This window comes from Crinia signifera, chromosome 7 (assembly GCF_055691185.1).
Source record: "Crinia signifera chromosome 7, ASM5569118v1, whole genome shotgun sequence".
Lineage (NCBI taxonomy): Eukaryota > Metazoa > Chordata > Amphibia > Anura > Myobatrachidae > Crinia > Crinia signifera.
In genome coordinates, this window is record NC_139223.1 from 171,999,576 (window position 1) to 172,020,418 (window position 20,843).

Sequence of the window (20,843 nt, forward strand, 5' to 3'; positions counted from 1 at the left end):
CTGGGTAATTCATGGATTTGTAAATGCTTTTCAACACACTTTCCACCAATTCGAGGTTGAAAGATCTCACATCTTCCTCTATTTCACCTTCCTCAATGTCCTCTGCTTCCAATGGTTCTATCTCCTCCGAAGAACCACCCCCTTCTGTCAGCATTCCAGCCTGCTCCCGAGACCTCTTGGGTTTCTGAGACTGCAAGAACTCCTCTTTAGAGACGAATGACTTTTGCATCCAATCCATTAGTTTTTTAAGGACATCTGATTGGTCCAGCTTGTCCACCTTAGGCTGTGGGATTTTGTCACAATCTTTGCACAGAGTCCTCTTATCGGCACTGGCAAATGCTTTATCACAACTCATGCAGGTGCAGGTAAGGAATTTCTTCTTAGCTGTCCTTTTTTTATGAACAGGTGATTTAGGCACACTGAAAACAAAGCAGAAACCTAACTAGTATCATGCAAAATAAAATCAAACTAATGCCCAAAACCAAAGGGCTTACCTCAAAGGGGCAATGTCAGGCTGCTGGGAAGAAGGTGCTTGCTGCTGGCTTTCCTCCATGGTTCTGCTGCTTGTACAACACCATAGCAGCTGCAATGCATGTCCGTTTATATTAGGACAGCTTTAACCCTTCACCGCCAGCAGCGCTTCATTATGGCGATTCCAGCGCTGATTTCCACAATGCGGAACCAAAAAAACGGGTCCCAGTTTCCGGGGACAATATTCGGCCGCACACTTGGTGCACCATGCCGGCGGAAGTGATGTCTATGCGCACTTCCGCCGCACGCGTCCCAGCACCTCTCAGCGTCGGCTCCCAGCCAGACGCTTACACGCGCTGACAGCCACGCGACAGTTCTCCCTGCCAGCTCCGTCCTCCAGCGTGTTTCACCGCTCAGACTCCTACAGGTACTGCCGCCATTCACCCACACTGAACGGGGGCTTTAGCATGTGATATGCTGCCGGGATTTTAGCAAGTAACTGGCGCTAAGCACAGTCCTTACACCGCACAGTTGCTGGAGGCAGGTATCTCAGAGGCCCCACTCCTCCGCAACTCTCCTTCTTCCCGGGAAGCCATCCCATACAGTATAAAGAGGTAGCCCTGTTTAAAAATAAAATAACGCCCTGCCTGTCCTATCTAGACTGAGACAGGAGAAAAAGACACAGAGGGAAGGGAGGTGTGAGCTATTATACCCAAGGTGGGCGGTCCCTGAAAAAAGTCCTGTCTAATCTGGTAGGAGGAGGGGAATATCCCACTGTCATGGCTGCCATGGGGATCGTAGAAGAAAGATTGATACGTTGGTGCGCCGGGATTAAAAAAATAAATTGGGAACCACTGGTCTCAAATACAGAAGCGACTTAATATAGAACTCCTGGCATAATATAGAACTCCCAGAATAACTCAAAATCAGGGACAGGGGAGGGGGAAAGGTCAGTCGCACAGGATTGATGTAATTAATCAAATGGCAGGACCCTCATTACAGTCAGTGTAGATGTTTTCTACTTATAATTTGAGGACGGTGTGCTACCACTGGACATGAAGGAGAATTCAATCAGGAAAAAAGAGAAGAATGTCTTCTATGTGGTGCACCTCAGAGAGTAGAGCTGGTAGCGTAAAATTTTACTTTTATTAGTTTTTATTAAAAGACAAAGAGGCAAAATATTACATCAGGTCCTGATGAAGCTGTTTGCGAAGTGTACACTGACCTAACCCTCAGTGTGTGACTCCCTCTTCCCCTCCCCAATAATATATTGTATTTTGATTTGTGTCTAGCTTAAAACTATAGGACTGAGCGAGCGCCAGTTCTCACTGGGCTCGCTCTCTCGCTCCAAGCCGCGGCGTGTGACGTCTGCGCCGCAGCTTGTAAACCTCAGAGCAGGCGATAAGACGGACGGCGCTGTATTAGACACGCCGCCGCTCGCCGAGCTCTGTGTATCAGCCGCTACCTGTCACCTTTGCCTCCCAGCAACGACGTGGTGCTGGAGGAGTGGCAGTCCATACCAGCTACCACCCGCTGGGAAGGCCCTTAGCCCTGAATGAATTGTGACTGCCCATACATTGGCGCATATTAGGACGGGTCATTGAAGCCCCGTACACACTGAGACATTGTTGATATAGGGCATATTTAAAACACAAGCTTCATAGCTAATAAAAAACTACAGCGTCTTCAGGTAGCAGGCAATATCAAGCTATATGAACACATCTCAATTCCTGACAGGTCGTAAAGTGAAGTGTTAAGCACTCATATAATAAAAGTGTCGACTGCCTGTCAGCACGGTTTAATTGTTAAGTGATACCACATGCAACCATTAGGGGATCATAGGGGAATTGGGCCACACTGAGCGAGGATAACATTTTCTTTATCCTTTTTATTACACTGTCTGTGTTATACAGTATGTTTCACTGTATGTCAATATTTTGCCTCTGTCTTTTAATAAAAACTAATAAAAGTTAAATTTTACGCTACCAGCTCTACATTCTGAGGTGCACCACATAGAAGACGTTCTTCTCTTTTTTCCTGATTGACCTCCCAGAATAAGTCACCTCCCTTCATTGTACTTTAAACGAACAAACGAAGAAAAGAAACAAAAAATCCTTTGCTAAAAACGGTCCTGATTTATTTAAATGAATCCCATGCCCATAAATGCTCTGTTTAACATAGTAAAATAAAGGTTCCGTAAATAAATAAAAAAAAAAAAAAAAAAAGCATATTTTATATGCTGGAAAAGTTACAATTTTACAGGACTGTATATTTGTAAATGAAATAACATGGGCACATTTAACTCAAATATAAAAAACTTTTTAAAAAGGAACACGAGACAAAATATTTCCATTCTGACAACAGAACAAAATAGTATTAAAATATTAACAGTAAAATAAAGATTTGAAAACAATGACTCTAACGCGAAGTCCGGCACAAGCTCAGATTTTGCAGGCAAGAAAGTTGGGCCAAGCCTCGGAGTAGTCCATATGCCAGAGAGTCAGTGAGGCTACTCATTATCCTCATTGTCAGCTGTGTAGATGGCCTGATTCCGCCTTTTAATCTTCACACCGCCACGTCCGTTCTCATCGCTCAGCCTCTTCAACGGTCTCTCAGAGTTCTTATCTTCCCCTTCAGTCTGGCTGCTCTCGGACCGTTCTAACTCATCGTTGGTTGAATCGATAGCATCATCTGAAGAAACAGCCATGGAATCGGGCGTAACCCGAACGGCAGAGAAGCTCGTTGGCAAATTGGTGGTATGTTCTGGAGAGGGCTCCACAGACCGTACAGGGAGTTCTTCATCATCCTCCTCCTCCTCTTCCAGAGTGATTTCATCAGGGTTAATGGAAGAAGAGAGAATGGAAGTGTCCGTGCTGTATTCACTGGGATCTTCCAATGAACCACTGCTGTCTTCATCATTATCTTCTGTGGCCTCAAATTCTTCACCCTCATCATCCTGTTGGAGGATCTTAGCGTTTATATCGATAAGTCCAAAACGGGCGCAGAACTCTGTTGTCTGGGGATTAACAACATGGGAAGCCACCCTCTTCTTCTGAGGATTATTTGGGTTGTAACAAGGCATATTCATGCTGAAGTTGACCGGGATTTTGAGGTCGTGATTAAGGTCCTTCAAAACGTCTTGCTGAGATTTATCGGTGGCGCTGTAATCCCATCTAGAAATAAAAACAAACATTAAAAGCGCTACTAATATAAAGGTGGTCTGAACCAGATCCATCTTCAAACTTTAATCCCAGTGGGAATTGTTTTTAAAGTTGCTAATCTACGGACACAAATTTTATGTTAAATTTCCTACATATATACAGATAAATAAAAAAATAAGGTCCGTTAGCCAATGGGGGAAAAAATGATCGCAGGGAAGTAACATGCTTCCTTCATTTTCCCACTGTTACTCTTATGGTGACCATACAAGGTGCGATGCGATGCAGACTCCCGCACACATCCCGTTGCACAGCACAAAGTATGTGCTGCTTGTACTTTTAGAACTAGATTGCATCCAGTTCAAAATGCACGGTGCTTTAGCACATAGCATAGCATCTAGTTTAAAACTCACTGTGCGCATAGCACCATGTATGGCGCCTTTACACAGAAGGAAGACCAGGAAATTATCTTTAAAAAGCAACACTTCCTCTGCCAACAGGCCAGTGTCTGTAATGCTGGGTACACACTAGCCAATTCCTGCGGCCGTTGATCTGGAAATTACACACTGGCCCTTATTCGATTGAGTCGGACAGCTGCGTGTTCGGTCGGGCGACCGATGTATTGTGCAAGACAAGTGACAGATAATACGTGGCGCAATGCTGCCTCGATTCACAATCCCCAGAAGTTACACCCTAACTTCACAAACCATACACTACAACAACATTAGGGAAATGGAAAAGTGGCGCAGTAAGATACTTGGTGTTCTTTTAGTGTTACAGGTTCCTCCTTGAATTTGACTGGAGTTATTCTTGCATAGGAGTGGATGACCGGATCAGCAAGTGTTCAGTAAAAAGAACATAGACAATAAATAATTAGAATTTATATAAAGGATTTCACTTAATGTAGACCAAATATTGTGGTGGGAAGGATTTCTAGATTCCGTATGCGTACCAAGACTCACGTTATTGTATGATGGTGTTCCTCTCATAAAGGTATCTTTGGTACGTCCTTTGAAGGGCTTGCGGATTTTTCGATGGGAATCCTTCTTCCTCACCCGTGCTCAAAATAGAAAGTAGAAGGTGTCTTAGATTCTGATATATTCTAAACAATTTTTTTTAAACTGTTAGGTGAGTAGGCTGGGCAAAGATAATGAACCCTTGGCAGCGTACCTCACTTACGTGGTTAAAGTGAGGGAGAACACATGTAAAGGCATCTTTACTTTTGAAGAAAAAAGGGCGTACCCCTACTCACGGTGTGATTAGGTGGTTTCAAGCCTGTAAAGGTTTCTTTACGTGGGTTTTCTCCCTGGTGCAGTAAGTTATGTGGCTGTGTGAATCCAGTGTGCACTGGTTTTGAAGTATTAGACGTTTTCCCTCAAGTACTCGGAATAAAGAAAGAAAAGTGTCTAAGGTTCTAATAAACTTTAAGACATATATTCTGTGACATTAAGTGAGTAAGTGGGGAGGCTGAATGGAGATGTTAAGCTCTTGACAGCGTACCTCACTTACGTGTTGAAAGTGAGGGAGAACACATGTAAAGGTTTCTTTACTGATTTAGAAAGAAGGGCGTACCCTTACTCACGGAGTGGTCAGGAGGTTTCAAACCTATAAAGGTTTCTTTACATGGGTCTCTCCCTGGTGCATTAGACTTTGTGACTTTGCAGATCCGGTGTGCATCAATTTAAACCAGAAGGTTCCCCGGTGTAGTTTTCATAAAATAAAGATTTTTCAAAAATGTGATTCAATATATAAGGGTCTCTGTAATTACTATTTATTGGGTCAGAACTGTAATGGCGTACCTTACTCACCCCTAATTATGGGGGAAACACGCATATAGCGGTTTCTTTTCCAAAGTGCTTGTGGTTGGAGTGTAGAAAGGCCAAAAATGGAGCCGGGAAGCCGATGTTTTAAAAATTTCACAGTATATTTTTAATCCAAAAAAATTGTCCCATACAATGGATTTTGTGGGCCAAACCACATAAATCCGAAATCCAGTAACAAAGATCAATTTACAAAACAGAACCATAAAAAGTTAAAAAGCAGAATAAAATCCATACGTACATCCAAAAGGTTTCTATGTGGCTGTTCACTCTCCTCCGGCAGGATCTACGCGTTTCGGTCTCTGTGACCTTTATCAAGATATCTTGATAAAGGTCACAGAGACCGAAACGCGTAGATCCTGCCGGAGGAGAGTGAACAGCCACATAGAAACCTTTTGGATGTACGTATGGATTTTATTCTGCTTTTTAACTTTTTATGGTTCTGTTTTGTAAATTGATCTTTGTTACTGGATTTCGGATTTATGTGGTTTGGCCCACAAAATCCATTGTATGGGACAATTTTTTTGGATTAAAAATATACTGTGAAATTTTTAAAACATCGGCTTCCCGGCTCCATTTTTGGCCTTTCTACACTCCAACCACAAGCACTTTGGAAAAGAAACCGCTATATGCGTGTTTCCCCCATAATTAGGGGTGAGTAAGGTACGCCATTACAGTTCTGACCCAATAAATAGTAATTACAGAGACCCTTATATATTGAATCACATTTTTGAAAAATCTTTATTTTATGAAAACTACACCGGGGAACCTTCTGGTTTAAATTGATGCACACCGGATCTGCAAAGTCACAAAGTCTAATGCACCAGGGAGAGACCCATGTAAAGAAACCTTTATAGGTTTGAAACCTCCTGACCACTCCGTGAGTAAGGGTACGCCCTTCTTTCTAAATCAGTAAAGAAACCTTTACATGTGTTCTCCCTCACTTTCAACACGTAAGTGAGGTACGCTGTCAAGAGCTTAACATCTCCATTCAGCCTCCCCACTTACTCACTTAATGTCACAGAATATATGTCTTAAGTTTATTAGAACCTTAGACACTTTTCTTTCTTTATTCCGAGTACTTGAGGGAAAACGTCTAATACTTCAAAACCAGTGCACACTGGATTCACACAGCCACATAACTTACTGCACCAGGGAGAAAACCCACGTAAAGAAACCTTTACAGGCTTGAAACCACCTAATCACACCGTGAGTAGGGGTACGCCCTTTTTTCTTCAAAAGTAAAGATACCTTTACATGTGTTCTCCCTCACTTTAACCACGGTACGCTGCCAAGGGTTCATTATCTTTGCCCAGCCTCCCCACCTACTCACCTAACAGTTTAAAACAAATTGTTTAGAATATATCAGAATCTAAGACACCTTCTACTTTCTATTTTGAGCACGGGTGAGGAAGAAGGATTCCCATCGAAAAATCCGCAAGCCCTTCAAAGGACGTACCAAAGATACCTTTATGAGAGGAACACCATCATACAATAACGTGAGTCTTGGTACGCATACGGAATCTAGAAATCCTTCCCACCACAATATTTGGTCTACATTAAGTGAAATCCTTTATATAAATTCTAATTATTTATTGTCTATGTTCTTTTTACTGAACACTTGCTGATCCGACCGATGTATTGTGTTTGTGCATGTGCAGAGGCATTTCTGCGCATGTGCGAATGCCGCGCACGTCCGAATACGGCGTGAATTCCGTACAGAAAACGATCGGTCGGAACATTCTGAACAGAGGGTGGAGAGGGGGCGTGAAGGGCTGTTTGGGCTCATTACCATATGCGTACGCCCTGCGTTTCATGGGCGTTCCCATGAAAACTCTGGGCGTTCATATGGTAATGCGGCCGCGACGCGCTTGTGGGGGGGGGGGGCGGACAGCTGACATAGCCGGATGTCAGCTGGCCGCCCACATCCCTGCATTCGCACTGAGAAATGTCTGAGTGGTCTGGAGCACTCGGTGCTGTCTGACCGCTCGGTCCATCATTTCATGGTCGGCACCATCGGAGGATGGGGGAGGTTCCCACAGATGGAGGAGGTGTTCGCATGAAACATCCACTCGCGGTCCGTTCGCTCTGCGTCTTACCGCATTCGGACGGTGCGAGCGATCCATACGGTAGGCGGGGCTAAGAACACTTGGTGGCCGTCCGAAAATACGCATCCGTCCGAGTCAACTAGAATAAGGGACACTGACCAGTGAAATAACCCCGGCGTGCCCTAAATTAATCCCCAAGATTATTTGCCCATTTTAAAAAATACAGTGAAAACTGCGTGGATCATCAATTTGCCACAAACTTACCTAGTTTAGGCGAACTTGTGTCCACTTTCACCCCCCCCCCCCCCCCCCCCCAAAAAAAAGTGAAATGGCATGGGTGAAAATGTATTCAAATATGAGCAATGAATATTGATAGGCGAGTCTTTGCCATTTTTAGGGGGCGAAAAATTTGCCCGGGATTGAATACCCCCTATTATTGAGCACATTATGTCGATACAGAACTAATGTTAGTTAAATCACTGTAATTGGTTAGGCTTTATAACGTTAAACATTACCAAAAAGTTTAAATGACCCCACGTTACAATGCATTAAAATAACAACTGCTCAATATTACGCTGCCGACAGGGTTATTGGGCAGATCCCTAACAGTCAATACTGTACTTGATATATATTAGAAGCTATGATAAATTTCCCAATATTCAAAATACATCCTGTATATGTTTAGGGATGAAGCAAAGCTTGCGAGACAGACCTGCTGTGGAGACCGTTGTTCTCTGGCATATTCCACATCTTCGGAGTGATATTTAGAAGTGCTTTGGTTGCCTTGAGAACGCAGAGCCATTCTAGGTCATATTCCAAGCAGTCGGGCTTACTCGGATCGTGCTCCACCTCCACAATCTAGCAGACACGGACAATCAATACAGAATAAAGAAAACATATAGGGGGTAATTCAGTACCGCTCACTAATGCAGCAGTGGTTGGCTACAAATAGTCTTACCTGGAGGAAATCCCGGTGTGGCAGGCATTTATCAAGTGCCAAAAACTTGGTTGCTTTAGGTAACTGTCCCTCTACGTCATTCTGCAAAGAGAATACCAGCGGGTTAGAAAGAAGGAAACAGGAACGGCTAAGTGACCTGATAAGATGTCTTAGATTTTAGGTCACTGCTTGGAGAGGACGCGGTTAGCACCCTGGTGGAAGGGATGCCAGGCAGAATACAGACACGGGCATCCCGGCTAGCAGCCAAACATCGGATAAGGAAACAGACACCGGAATCCCGATCACAAGTATGCAACTTCTGCAGGACTGTAGTCTGGGCCTTATTCAAGACTGCATGCAATAGCCGATGTTCATGCAACAGAGCGATTATCTGATCACAACGTGTGTGCGCCAAGGTTCCGCTGCTATCTCGTCGCAATAAGAATATCATGGAGAAGTGCTTATCAACAGGTCTGACCTCCATGTTTACAGCGGAATTCCTGTTAAATGCAAATCCCCGCACCTTCTGCACATACTAGTGCCAATCTAAGGCTGGAATGTATCAAATGGAAAATGCTGTAAAAACAAAATTTTCGGGGTTTTTACCGCATTTTCAGATGCTTTTTTAGTTTTTATGGCATAACCTATAGAAGCTTATAGGCTTCTTTCTGCATATATCCTCCCTCCCTCCCTCCCTTATGTGCTGCCAGGACCTAGCAGCAGTCTTCCACTTCCGGGTGCATGGAGGAGGAGGAGGAGCCAGGGAGTCGCTGCAGCCATCTTCAGCAGGAGGCTCCTGGGCGTAGGAGGTGAAAGGGACCTGCGGGAACCCGCACCCGATGCCAACGGCTTCACAAAGGGCAGCTCTTTTTGCAAGAGCTGTCCTTTGCGATACTAATAGCATCCGTATGGTCATATGCGATTAGTACCAATGCCATGTTTAGCGGGATGTAAAAAAATAGTACATCCCACCCTAAATGTTGTAGACCATTTGTTGCTTCCAGCCAGTAACGAGAATAAAAATGCCATTTTGAGTGAAAGAAGATGCAGCCTAGTTCTCGGTCCGCCAGTCTATTTGGCACAACCGCAGCCACGGCGTATGAGGACACAGCTGTAGGTATAACATTACTCTTTTTTTGTATTTACCCGGTGTTGCATGAAAGCAGCAAACTTGACGTGCAGGTGGGCAGAAAACCAGTAGGAAGGCTGGAGATGGTGCAGGAGCTCTGCGGCTGCCGGGCTGCCCAGAGTGTTGTTCTCCACCTCCTGCCTGAAGAACTGCTTCTTCTTCAGTAGCTGCATCTTATTGCCATAGTGATAAATGCTGCGGGGCCAGTCATGTGACATGAACACATCCATGGGTTCCTTCAGCTGTAGGTGTAATATCATAGCATTAGCTGCAGTAAATATTCTGTTCTAAGCGTATAATAAAATGCATTTGCTTAGTTGCACAGGGAATCTCTGCGATAACCTAGTTAGCAGTATGGCATAGCCTTTCTATTACAGGGATGGAACATGTGGAGCATTAACAAGCATTAAGTGGAATTCAGATAAATAAAGGCTGAGGTGTAGAACGTCACTCCTTCTACCTGTTTCAGTTTAAAGACCTCTATATTCCTCACGTGATAGGCACTCCTGATAGTATCTGGGGTGTAGGGAGGGCATTCAAAGTGACCTATTGAAATTACAAAGGAAACACGTTATCTTATGGTTGCTACTGATCACCAGTGGCGGTACATGTAGGTTGGAGCAACTGTGAAACAAGGAAAAAAACAAGGAAAAAAAAAATTTGATACAAAATTTCACCCATGCTAATCTCAGAGTACAACAGTAATAATATTTCTGTTGTATGGATAACAGTTTTTATCTAGTGGTAATCAGTTCTCAAGCTGTACAATGACATCACGCTGTACAATACCACTGAGACGTCAATGACACACACACACACATTAATACCCTTTTACATCGCACTTTCCACCTGGGTTGTCCTGGGTCAAGGTGTGAGCATCACAATGAATAACCCGGGTTAACCAACATGGCAATTTGACCTGGATCAAAGAAGGGTTAAACCCAGGTCCGATGATACATGGGGAGCTAAAAATTTGTTTAACTTATTTTTTAAAAATGGGTATCCATTAAGAACTCCCAGAAAAAAAAACAGGTTCTCGTGCGAAAACACACACAGGTTCCGCAAAACCGGTGTGTTTTTAACCCCGCAGCCCCGAAATACTTGTGGCTTATCAGGGACTTTACTTCACCTACAGAGTATTTATTAAAAGGTTATAGCTATGATCACATTTCTAAAACAACAATGCAGCCACGGGACTTGTAGGGAGTAATTTACCTTTTCTATAGTCATGCCCTTTAAAAATGCCGGAAATGCCTCCAATTCTCACTCCACGATATTTCACAACACCGGCGTACCCTGAGGAAGACGAAGCGAAAATAAAAAGTGTTATAACTCCATGTCTGTGGGTTCTCTGCTAAAAGGTGGAAGAAAAACGATCAGCGCCACACCACAGTGACTGCTAACCATTACTATCATGTATCTACATGGTGCCACAAGGGTTCCGTAGCGCTGTTCAGAGCTATTAAACAAATTCAATCTGTGCCGATATTTTCTAACAGCATCGAAGCGTGTCAGATCTAACTTTTTTAAAGTTGTATCTGTTTTGTCGGAAACGGCCACGGATTGTCGAATTCACGTCCGTTTTCACTGATTCGCGGACTTTCCGTCACTTGACAGTTGGAACATTGAATTCCGACTGTCGGATCAGATGAAACCAGCCAGTGATTCCGACGGTTGGGACATAGGGAGGGGGGACTGTCAGGACAGCCATAGATTTAAATTTAAATGCTCCTTCCTGCCAAACAGGTCTCTTTAAAAGGCACCTGTCAAAACGTAATGTGTAGATGCAGCCTAATAAAACCCACAAAATGTCAGATGACAGATCTACCTTCCATGTAAATCTGGGAGAAAAGCTGGATACACAATATAAGATTATCTGTCCAATCTTTCAGGTTGTAGCAAAAATTAAGTAATGTATGGGAGCAAACGGAAATCAACCAATTGCTACCAGAAGCATAAAAATGGACAAAAATGACCTTTTGGATAAATTGAGTAAATCACGTGGATTTAACCCCTTCACGACATTTGACATATACGTCATGGCCGGGAAGTACTTCCCGACCGTTGACGTATATATACGTCATGGCTTCAAACTGTCACTGCGTCTAGAGACGCGGTGACAGTTTGGAAATGTCTGCTGTCCCCGACAGCAGACATCCCCCCTCGCCGCCCGGGGGGGGGGCAGGGATGCCCCCACCGGTCGGCGATCGCTGTGATTGGCTGTTCAAATGTGAACAGCCAATCACAGCTATTTCTGTGTTACCGGCGGCTAAGCCGCTCGGTAACACAGGGATCGGCGGTGATCGGTGCTGGCACCGATCACCACCGATCCGCAGCTCTCCCTCCCACCCGCCCGGCAGCCGCTCTCCCTCCCTCCCACCCGCCCGGCAGCTGCGCTCCCTCAGGCAGCCGCTCCCCCTCCCTCGCTCCCTGTCATCAAGAAGCAGCCGCAGCGCTCCCCCCCAGCTCCAACCCCCCCCGCATGTAAAAATCTTCAAAATGTATAAAATGAAATTATATATATATATATATATATATATATATATATATATATATATATATATATATATATATATATATATATATATATATATATATATATATATATATATATATATATATATATATATATATATAGGTGCGTGGTCAGCCTGGCACTCCTCGTGAGTCTGGGCGCAGCTGCCGCGGGTGCCTTCCGGTCCAAATGAATAGATAGTGATACGAAACAAGTAGAGGCACTCCAGCGGGCTTAGTGATCAAACAAAGTTTACTGGGAAACAGACGTTTCGGGGATACAAACACCCCTTCTTCAAGTGTACAAAAAATACCAGTTATTGTACACTTGAAGAAGGGGTGTTTGTATCCCCGAAACGTCTGTTTCCCAGTAAACTTTGTTTGATCACTAAGCCCGCTGGAGTGCCTCTACTTGTTTCGTATCACTATCTATCTATCTATCTATCTATCTATCTATCTATCTATCTATCTATCTATCTATCTATCTATATATATATATATATATATATACACAGATAGATATTCCAGACATATGACGTATATATACGTCATGGTCGGGAGGTACTTCCCGACCGTTGACGTATATATACGTCATGGCTTTGAACTGTCACCGCGTCTATAGACGCGGTGACAGTTTGGAGATGTCTGCTGTCCCTGACAGCAGACATCCCCCCTCGCTGCCGATCGCTGCGATTGGCTGTTCAAATGTGAACAGCCAATTGCAGCGTTTTCTGTGTTACCGGCGGCTAAGCCGCTCGGTAACACAGTGATCGGTGGTGATCGGTGCTGTTAAGTACAGCACCGATCACCACCGATCGCCAGCCCCCCCCTCCCACCCGGCAGCCCCCCCTCCCTCCCTCCCGGTAGCCGAAGCGCCAGCACCCCTCCCACCCCCCACCAGTCGCAGCGCCAGCCCCCCTCCCCCACCATTCATTCCACCACCAAAAATCACTCCTTCCCTTCTGAGTCCTGCCATGCACCCAACTGGTATTTTTTGGTCACATATGAGGCATTGCCGTACTCGGGAGAAATTGGGGCACAGATTTTGGGGTGCTTTGTCTCCTTCATTCCTTGTGAAAACGAAAAATTTTGAGCCAGTACTGCATTTTTGTGTAAAAAATTTTTTACACAAAAATGCAGTACTGGCTCAAAATTTTTCGTTTTCACAAGGAATGAAGGAGACAAAGCACCCCAAAATCTGTGCCCCAATTTCTCCCGAGTACGGCAATGCCTCATATGTGACCAAAAAATACCAGTTGGGTGCATGGCAGGACTCAGAAGGGAAGGAGTGATTTTTGGTGGTGGAATGAATGGTGGGTGCTATGTCGCATTAGCAAGACCCCTGAAGCACCCATACAGTGGAACCCCCCCACAAGTGACCCCATTTTGCAAACTACACCCTTTAGGGAATTCATCAAGGGGTATAGTGTACATTTCAAACCCCCAGGGGTTTCACCAATTTTGATACAACTGAGCTGTGAAAATGAAAAATTAAATTTTTACATTTTCACAGCCCAGTTGTATCAAAATTGGTGAAACCCCTGGGGGTTTGAAATGTACACTATACCCCTAGATGAATTCCCTGAGGGGTGTAGTTTGCAAAATGGGGTCACTTGTGGGGGGGTTCCACTGTATTGGTAATGCAACATAGCACCCACCATTCATTCCACCAAAATCTGTGCTCCAAAATCCAAAAATCACTCCTTCCCTTCTGAGTCCTGCCATGCGCCCAACTGGTATTTTTTGGTCACATGTGAGGCATTGCCGTACTCGGGAGAAATTGGGGCACAGATTTTGGGGTGCTTTGTCTCCTTCATTCCTTGTGAAAATGAAAAATTTTGAGCCAGAACTGCATGTTTGTGTAAAAAAATGTAATTTTTCATTTTCACAGCCCAGTTGTACCACAATTGGTGAAACCCCTGGGGGTTTGAAATGTACACTATACCCCTAGATGAATTCCCTGAGGGGTGTAGATTGCAAAATGGGGTGACTTGTGGGGGAGGTTCCTAACTTTTAGCACTTATGGTGCCTAGAAACCTACATGGTGCCTAAAAAAAAATCTCATAAAAAGGAGGCTCCAAAATCAAGTAGGTGCTCCTTCTATTATGAAGCCTGTGGTTTGGTCAACGTGCACACTAGGGCCACATATAGGATATTTTTGAAAACAAAAGAATTGGGGGAATCAATTTTTAGTCACATTTCTCTAGTAAAATCTACTGTATTCGTTAGAAAAATGTATTAAAATTGAAACTCTGCAAAAAAAAAGAAATTTTGAAATTTCACCTACACTTTGTTTTAATTCCTGTGAAACACCTAAAGGGTTAACAAACTTCCAAAATGCTGTTTTGAATACTGTGAGGGGTGCAGTTTTTGAAATGGCATCATTTATGGGGGTGTCTCACATACAAGTCCCTCAAAGTCACATCAGAACTGAACTGGTCCCTAAAAAAAATCAGTGTTTGAAATTTTCTTGAAAATTTGAGAATTTGCTATTCATATTGTAAGCCTCCTAGTGTCCAAAAAAATTAAAAGGAAGTTGAAATAATGATGGAAACATAAAGTAGACATATGGTCTATGTTAGTTATTAACTATTTTGAGTGGTATGATTATTTGTCTCACAAGCAGAAAATTTAACATTTTGCATATTGCTAAATTTTCCATTTTTTCACGATATTTTGGTATTTTTCACAAAAAAACACAGACTGTATCGACCCAAATTTACCACTAACTTGAAGTACAATGTGTCACGAGAAAACAATCTCAAAATCACTAGGATAAGTAAAAGCAAAAAAAAGTTATCCCCACTTAAGTGAGACATGTCAGATTTGAAAAAAAGGGCTCTGTCATGAAGGCACAAACTGGCTCTGTCATGAAGGGGTTAAGTTCTAATGGAATCTCACAAAATAAACCATGGCCATATAACATGAGCAGCACAGGTTATCACAGATTAATATTATTTAAAGAACTCTTACCCAAGTAGTATATGTTTGGAGCAACCCAGCCACCATAGGGCAGTTCTTGGAGGTAATTTGAGGCCTCGTGATTGCCTCCGATGAATATGGTTAGAATCGGAGCCTTCTTTTCCCCAGAATAATACCTAGAAACAACAAGCAATAGGTTTATAACAAATACATAATAGCTACAGGGTGTGTCTATAGTCAGCCATGCACAGTGGGAGGTGGGGTGTGCCTTCTCACCCCTTTAACGCCAGGGACTCCCACTGTGGGAGACAGAGTGATGGGGCGAGACATGGGGGGGCTCTATTCAATGTGGTCTTCCTCGACAGCATTGAACAGGGGATCTCGGCAGAACGAGCCTGACTTCACACGCATCCGGGCTCGTTCTGCTGAGAACGGCTGGGAATTGACGAGTTCCCGGCCACGCCCCCTTCTCGTCCTGTGGCAGGCGTGACATTGAATTCCACTTGCAAAACATCGGTCGAGCAGACCGAGAACGGGACAGGGACACGGCTGTCAGGCCAGCCCGACAGTCATGGTCCAACATTGAATACCCCTCTCAGCATCCTCAGACTCCTTACTTATAGAAGGTCTGCATCTGGCGGTACTTCGGTGGCACGGCCATGCATTTCATGTCCCCCTCGTTCCTCACAGCCTGGAAATCTCCGCAGCAGAGCAGCAAATCCACTTTTGTGTTCTCTTTATTCTCCATGAACTGAATGGTCTCATAGATCATGTCCAGCTCCCCGTGGCAGCAGCCTTCCACTGCGATCTTCATGGCGGCGGCGGATGTTGTTAGGTCGCAGTGTGGATCTCAGAGGTGGTCTCTGTCCTTGCTCTGGCACCTGTGCAGGAAACATAGACTGTGACGACAGATAGGAACCATTCAGCTGATCTAGTCTGACCCTATTGCAGCCGTACCGTATTTGATGCTTATGTCTTTGTAAGGATATCCTTACACATCGGTCATTATGGTCTGGGGGTATGGGTCCACATGCATTGGGCCGGCCACTGAAGGTCGACACTTAGGTCGAAATAGGTCTACATGGCTAAGTTCGACAGGGTTGGAAGGTCAAAACATGCATTAGGTCGCCAGCCGACACTATTTTACTCTCCTGATACTCTGTGGTGGAAGGTAGTGCATGAAGCACCGCCTGTCGGCACATGCAGGCTCAAAAAAAAACCATGAAGAAATGAAATCCCATCGACATGAAATACTGTGACCAATGCATGTCAACATAAATAGGGTCCACATAATAAAAATACTGCTGTTACAACACATACAGGGCACAGTATATGTACATGTGGCCATGGAGATGCAGGACTCCCTGTAACCTGCCCCTTTACAGCAAGCACCAGGTATATCACCCGACCCCAGCTGCCCTTCCCCGCTCCGGCTACTGCCCGGTGCCCACCCGCCCAGCATAGCCCACTCCTTACCTGAGGGCTCCACACCACGAACACCGCTCTAACTGCTAGCACTGGCAGGCTCCTGCTTCTGCTGACACACTGCGCAGTCGCGGAGACGCCAGGTTACGGGCGGAAGTTGGTGTTGTCGTAGTGCCGTCACGGACAAGGGCGCGCCATTTTAGCTGTGGGCAATTTACCCAGACTCCGTAGTACACAGTCATGTTGTTGTTGTTGTTTGTGCTACACAGAAACTATTATCTGCAATAACTAACGAGTACAACAGCAGTGTGTGTGTGTGTGTGTGCAAAATATTACTATTTTACTACAATGATGGTACCCAGGCTGGGTCCACCTTATCTTCACACAGTAGGGACCACAGTACTATAGTGGCAGGTGCAGCAGTAGCAAGTAGGGGCCGCTGTCTGACAGTCTGATATCTAACCTCTGAATCTGGTGAAACTGGAAGGAGAGATCATGTGATTGCTATAGGACACCCCGGAAGTGAGCGTGGAACGCATGGCTGGAACGCAAGGGAAGGTAATATGCACTTCCGGGAGTGGGATTCGCATGCGCAGACGGAGGGCACTTCAGCTGCTTCGGTTCCTTGTTGAGGAGAGAACGTTGTTCTGGACCCCGGGCATAGTAAGTGATGTTCTGTGCTTCTCAGTATTGTTATATAATAGATGTAACAGTAACACAGGGACAGCTCCTGTCATGTCCTGTATCTGTATAGTAACTGGGTCTGTGTGTGATCTCCTGGTCAGTCTGCAGCTGTCTGTCTATGGTGACAGAATGGGGGATTATATATAATGTTCTGTGCTTCTCAGTAGTGTTATATAATAGATGTGACAGTAACACACAGGGACAGCTCCTGTCATGTCCTGTATCTGTATAGTAACTGGGTCTGTGTGTAATCTCCTGGTCATTCTGCAGCTGTCTGTCTATGGTGACAGAATGGGGGATTATATATAATGTTCTGAGCGGTACTTGTTTCCTAGCGTGGCGCTCCCAGATTTCCTACGTACGGCACCATAGGGAAATCGCATGGGCCATTATAACAGCATGTGATGCGATGCGATTATTTCATGTCATTTTTTCTATACTCATTGTACCCACATTAGGTATACAATAATGATTGTATGTCCCCAAAATAGATTTAACGCACCCCCCCCCCCACTATCCACACCACCCCGAAGCATGACGAGCGGCGGCAGAACGCGTCCTCCGGCCTTTTCATTCCCCCACTATCCACGTCGGCGTGGAGTTGATATTATATAGTGTGGCGAGCGCAGCGAGGGAACACAGATTACTTTACATGTATTCCGCGTCCCCTCGCCACGCTTCGGGCTCGCCACACTATATAAAGTCAACTCCACGCCGACGTGGATAGTGGGGGAATGAAAAAGTCGGAGGACGCGTTCCGCCGCCCCTCGCGGAGCTCGCCACACTTCGGGGTGGCGTGGATAGTGGGAGGGTGCTAAACCTATTTTGGGGACATACAATCATATTATTGTATACCTAATGTCATGGCATCGCACACCCTATAAAACCGCAGGCGATTGCATGCGATTTTGCGGCACATGGGATGCGATGCGATGGTCCAGGGCATAGAGAGCAGTGAATAAATTACATAGGAAAATCGCATTGCATCGCATGGCCCTAAAATGGCCCATGCGATGCGATTTTCCTACGCAGAATAGCCCACTAAGCAAATTGCTTAGTGGGCGCCGTTCTAGGAAACAAGTATCTTCTGTGCTTCTCAAGTAGTGTTCTATAATAGATGTAACAGTAACACACAGGAACAGGTGCTGCTGTCATGTCCTGTATCTGTATAGTAACTGGGTCTGTGCAATATCTCCTTGTCATTCTGCAGCTCTCCACATGGGGTGTCTGTCTCTGGTGACAGAATGGGGGAGTATATATGGAGTATATATTTATTATTTACAGATACATCTCTAGGGATATAGGAGGGAAACACAAGGACAGGCATCAGTAATAGCATAGCAGTCCCACCAAGTTACAAGTCCAGAAGGGAAGCTATATAATACATAAGTGCCTCAGAGGGTTATGTGGGTTCGGTATATAAATATGATAGGCTTGCCTGAAGAGGTGAGTTTTCAGGGAACGCTTGAAAGTTTGGAGACTAGCGGAGAGTCTTATTGTGCGTGGAAGGGCATTCCATAGGATGGGAGCAGACCGATGAAAGTCCTGTAATAGTGAATGGGAGCTAGTGATCCGTGCAGAAGAGAGACGCAGATCTTGTGCAGAGCGGAGAGAGCGAGATGGGAGATATTTTGTGAGAAGTGCAGAGATATATGCTGGTGCAGTATGGTTAATAGCTTTATATGCGAGTAGAAGTGTTTTATATTGAATACGGTAAGATACAGGTAACCAATGGAGGGACTGGCAGAGCGGATCGGCAGACGATGAGCGTCTTACAAGGAAGATCAGCCTACTGTAGCAGTAGCATTTAAAATGGATATATAATGTTCTGTGCTTCTCAGTAGTGTTATATAATAGATGTAACAGTCATACACAGGGACAGGTGCTGGTGTCCTGTATGTATACAGTAACTGGGTCTGATTGTGATCTACTGGTCATTCTGCAGATGTCCTGGATGGGAATCGGTACATCTGTCAGAATGAACTTAGGTCTACAGTCATTAGGTCGACCCCACTAGGTCGACTGGCAGGAAGGTCGACCTGACTTAAGGTCGACATGGGCCAAGGTCGACATGACTTAAGGTCGAATTTGCGTAAAGGTCGACATGAGGAAGGTCGACTGGTCATAAGGTCGACATGGGTTTTTCACTGTTTTTTGATCCGAATGTCGACACAGTCGACATGGACACAGTTGGCAATGAGAATCGGACCCTCGCATCGCTCGCTTCGCTCGCAATGCTTTGGGCACGGTGCCTCGCTGCGCTCGGCACACTATTTTATTCTCCCACCATGCCCTAGTGGATGGTAGGGCATGAAATACCGCCTGTCGGCACATGTCGGCTCAAAAAACAGTGAAAAACCCCATGTCGACCTTATGACCAGTCGACCTTCCTCATGTCGACCTTTATGCAAATTCGACCTTAAGTCATGTCGACCTTGGCCCATGTCGACCTTAAGTCAGGTCGACCTTCCTGCCAGTCGACCTAGTGGGGTCGACCTAATGACTGTAGACCTTAGTTCATTCTAATAGATGACCGCTTCCCCCTGGATGGGGTGTCTGTCTCTGGTGACAGACTGGGGTGTGTGTCTGTCTGTCTGAACACACAATCTTATACACACTAAGAGGGCAGGTGATGGAGTAGTGTAGCACTGTGAGGGAGCAGGGGCAGGGGTCAACAATACGGCAGAATTTGAAACCTGCCGTTGACCCCTGCTACCTGCTAGCGCAACGATCGTCGGCAACGCTCCCTCCGGCCCCCTCTCCTCGAACAGAAGATGCCAAAAGCGCTCCCTTCGCCCCTCGCCCACCGATTGCTCATGCAATCCGATAAATATGATGTGCAACACATAATATCTAGTGAAAAGGATATGCGACCGGCGGGCCCACGCATCCTGTTGGCAGAGCCGAATTTCCCATTAGGCACGTGAGGCACCGGCCTAGGGGCGGCACATGTTTGGGGGCGGCACTTGGATGTCTGTGATAGTACTGTCAGCCCAAAATGTACCAATAACTGCAAAATATCCACTGTACTGTACTATATTCCATCTTAAATAGAGTGTAAATGGATAGGACATGCAGATACTGCCCCTATAAACTGTCCTACTTAGTAAACATTATTGTTGTGCCTAGGGGCGCCCTCCTCCCTAAATCCGCCCCTGCCTGTTGGGGGACGCATTCGATGTGCATTCAATCCTTCGATTCATCGCACAGATGCGATCAAAATCGTAGAATCGTATGCAACATCGCCCTAGTGTATGGGCAGCAGTACAGTCGTCCTTATCTGACATGAGTTTTTCTTGTCACAACTATAGAGACCTCTGCCAACATGACAGCGGTTTCTCATCTGCATATGAAACACGGCGTTCCTCCCATACATGTCTATGTATAGTAGCTATGGTGGGTATGGATCATTAGGTCTACAAGAAGTTGGTCGACACCATTAGTTTGACATGCAAAAAGGTCAACATGGGTTTAGGTCGACCGGGTCATTAGTTCGACATAAGCATTAGGTCGACATGGGTTAGGTAAACAGTCAAAAGGTGGGGTTTTTCACTGTTTTTTTTACCCGAATGTCGACACTTTTTGACATGGACACAGATTAAAGTGCACCGCGTCCCCTCGCGTGGCTTGCTGCGCTCGCCATGCTTCGGGCCTGGTGCCTCGCTAAGCTTGGCACACTATTTTATTCTCCCTCCATGCCCTAGTGGATGGTAGGGCATGAAATACCGCCTGTCG

At 45.2% G+C, this 20,843-nt stretch overlaps 2 protein-coding genes across 3 annotated transcripts in view; one reads left to right on the plus strand and one right to left on the minus strand.

Moving 5' to 3' along the window:
• Positions 1-2,533: 2,533 nt before the first annotated feature.
• On the minus strand, positions 2,534-16,606 carry DBR1 (debranching RNA lariats 1). Of its 2 annotated transcripts, none has more exons than XM_083154378.1 (9): positions 16,476-16,606; positions 15,617-15,880; positions 15,051-15,175; positions 10,779-10,859; positions 10,024-10,109; positions 9,581-9,805; positions 8,456-8,536; positions 8,210-8,355; positions 2,534-3,644 (listed from the first exon to the last, which is right to left on the minus strand). In XM_083154378.1, the coding sequence occupies exons 2-9, from the start codon at positions 15,811-15,813 to the stop codon at positions 2,981-2,983; spliced, it is 1,605 nt and encodes a 534-aa protein (XP_083010504.1). In that variant the 5' UTR covers positions 15,814-15,880; positions 16,476-16,606; the 3' UTR covers positions 2,534-2,980. The 2 variants fall into 2 exon arrangements, with proteins under 2 accessions (XP_083010504.1, XP_083010505.1); XM_083154379.1 differs by having other exon boundaries at positions 15,617-15,898; positions 16,476-16,555.
• Positions 16,607-16,928: 322 nt separating this feature from the next.
• Positions 16,929-20,843, plus strand: part of VPS8 (VPS8 subunit of CORVET complex) — a 144,655-nt gene continuing 140,740 nt past the window's right edge. Inside the window, exon 1 of the mRNA XM_083154376.1 lies at positions 16,929-17,087. Within this exon, the coding sequence (XP_083010502.1) occupies position 17,087 (1 nt within the window). The 5' untranslated portion in view covers positions 16,929-17,086. The remainder of the gene's footprint in view (positions 17,088-20,843) is intronic.

Excerpts from the sequence above, each read along its gene's own strand:
- DBR1 (XM_083154378.1), bottom strand. The coding sequence starts at position 15,813 with ATGAAGATCGCAGTGGAAGGCTGCTGCCACGGGGAGCTGGACATGATC. Across the intron at positions 10,860-15,050 it reads TCCAAACATATACTACTTGG|GGTACGCCGGTGTTGTGAAA; the intron begins GTAAGAGTTCTT and ends CGTCTTCCTCAG. Across the intron at positions 8,537-9,580 it reads CTGCTTTCATGCAACACCGG|AATGACGTAGAGGGACAGTT; the intron begins GTAAATACAAAA and ends TTCTCTTTGCAG.